This window comes from Triticum dicoccoides, chromosome 4B, assembly GCF_002162155.2.
Source record: "Triticum dicoccoides isolate Atlit2015 ecotype Zavitan chromosome 4B, WEW_v2.0, whole genome shotgun sequence".
Lineage (NCBI taxonomy): Eukaryota > Viridiplantae > Streptophyta > Magnoliopsida > Poales > Poaceae > Triticum > Triticum dicoccoides.
Genome location: NC_041387.1, coordinates 432623627 through 432626128, shown reverse-complemented (window position 1 = coordinate 432626128; position 2502 = coordinate 432623627). Strand labels below are relative to the sequence as shown.

The 2502-nt window shown below is 49.6% G+C and overlaps 1 protein-coding gene across 1 annotated transcript in view; it reads left to right on the top strand.

Annotated features, from left to right (window-relative positions):
• The first annotated feature begins 898 nt into the window (after positions 1–898).
• Positions 899–2502, top strand: part of LOC119290705 (protein YIPF5 homolog) — a 4558-nt gene continuing 2954 nt past the window's right edge. The window contains exon 1 of the mRNA XM_037569336.1: positions 899–1856. Coding sequence (XP_037425233.1) covers positions 1069–1836 — 768 coding nt within the window. The 5' untranslated portion in view covers positions 899–1068 and the 3' untranslated portion in view covers positions 1837–1856. The remainder of the gene's footprint in view (positions 1857–2502) is intronic.

Genomic DNA, 2502 nt, shown 5'->3' with positions numbered 1-2502 from the left:
CTAAAACTGCCACCAGATTCGTTTGCAAATGCCATCCACCTGGCGAACGTTCGCCAGCTATTGGAGTTCTACAAAAAATACTGTAAGAGTCATGAGTCATGTAGCTAGTAATAACTGTACTATCTCAAGTTTTTTGCTGCAGAAAACTGGAGAAGTTCAGATCCTTGTCACCTAAGCAACCTGGTGAAGTGAGTACGCCCTTTACTTGGGAACGGAGGGGGTAGATTTCTTGTGATGAAACTAGCCCGACCAAGTTTAAGTCCTGGACTTGGCATTGTGCTCGCATATTTTTTGAAGTTATTTCGGTCCTTCAGATGAAGTTCGTTCGGCGAGAGATAACGTTCCCGTCGATAACGGGGTGTTTGTGGCAACTTTCATCAATTTTATGATTTGCCAACTCAGCCTTTCGAAGGTGATCATAAGAATAGAATGTGCGTGCATGCATTTATAAGGATGTGTATGTGTGCGAGTTATTCTATCGTGTTTCTTAGAAAAATGGTAATGATAACCGACGAACATTCACTAGGAGAGAGGTCACAATGAATACCTGCACAACCATTTGATCGTGATCGAACAATGACAATTTGGTGAACATTGCCTTGAAAGACTGAAAACAGCCTACCCTAGCACTAAAGTTGCCATCCCTCTTTGACTAAAACTGCCAGCAAATTCGTTCGCAAATGCCATTCATCTGGCGAACGTTCACCAGCTATTTGGAGTTCTATAAAAAATATTGTAAGAGTCATGAGTCATGTAGCCAGTAAAAACTGTACTGTCTCAAGTATTTTGCTGGCTGTCAGAAAACTGGGGAAGTTTCCGATCCTTGTCACCTAAGCAACCTGGTAAAGTAAGTACATAATATTTGCTCCCTTTACTTGAGCACGAAACGCGCAACTGGAAAACTGAAGGAAAGCACAGCGTTGGTCACCGCGAATCCCCACCGTCTCGCAGTTGGACGCCCCGTACCGCATCCCCCCGATTCCTCTCCTCTTCCTCGCCGAGGCCAAAACCCAACTCCCCGATCTAGCCAACTACCCAGATCTCGGAACCCTCGCCGTCGCCGCGGCCATGGCGAAGGAGCCCCCCTTCTCCCTTCCCCCGGTGGTCTTCAACCCCTCCACACCGGCCCACCGCCGCCACCCTACCCCTGGGCCCGGCGCCTCCCCGCCACCCGCCTTCGCGCCTCCCCGCCCCTCCACCTCCTCCGCCGCCAACCCCCTGCCCTTCATGTCCTTCGACATACCCGCTCAGTCCAACTCCACGCCGCCCATCTTCACCGGGCCCATCGGCGGCTCCAGCGCCTCCTTCGAAGACGAGCCGCCGCTCCTCGAGGAGCTCGGCATCAACACGCGTCAGATCTGGCGGAAGACGCTCTCCATCCTCCACCCGCTCCGCTCCGCCGACCCGTCCCTCCACGCCGACGCCGATCTCTCCGGCCCCTTCCTGTTCCTCCTATCCTTCGGCCTCTTCCAGCTCCTCGCTGGGAAGTTCCACTTCGGGATCGTCCTCGGGTGGGTCACCGTCGCCTCCCTCTTCCTCTACTTCGTCTTTTCCATGCTCTCGGGCGGACGCCGTGGCGACCTTGACCTCTACAGGTGCGTCAGCCTGGTCGGATACTGCATGCTCCCCATGGTCATCTTCTCCGCCGTTTCCCTCTTCCTACCACGGGGCGGTGGGCTCATCTTCGGGATGGGCATGGGATTCGTGCTGTGGTCTACCAGGGTCTGCACCAGGTTACTAGCAGAGCTTGCTTCCAGCGGCGATGAGCATAGGGGACTCATTGCCTACGCGTGCTGGCTCGTCTACATGCTCTTCTCTCTGCTCGTCATCTTTTGATGCTGTTCTTGAGATGGAAGGTATGCCTTCATAAATTCACCAGATCATGCTAACAATTATCTAAATAATTGTTGTTATCAATTCGGCTATGCTACTTCACAAATATAAATTTGATAGTGAACTAGAATACACTAGATCGAATGATAAACCCTTTGCCAACACAACTATGATTCATGGAGTTCATAAATAGATCCTTAATTTTACATTTTATAGTGGATGATCCTACATAGAGATTGATTTTTGTAGAGCCATTTTTAAGATGCAAAGAACACCCGATTGGATGATATTATTGAGAGAATGCTTCAATGCTCATTTTCACTTATGCTTTTCAAGTTCTCAATTTATTTGGAAATTATTCTTTGCTGCCTTAGTTCCCCTAAATGACTACCTGTTTGTGGATATACTTTTAGTGTACAACCAACAAGGTTGTGAGGATGGATGCTAAGGTCAGCCACACCATAGGCCAAATACTGGTGCCATATGCAGAATATGGTTGTGGCACCGGTGCTGCAGCATTTCGAGAGTGGTGCCAAATCCTAAAAACTGGGTTGCTCCTATGCCAAATTGATTGACGGAATAAAATATGATTTCACTCCTATCCCCAACGTCTCTCTTCCTCCTGGCGCTTCAGCAGGGACATGTCTGGATATGTAGCTTGGAGATGCA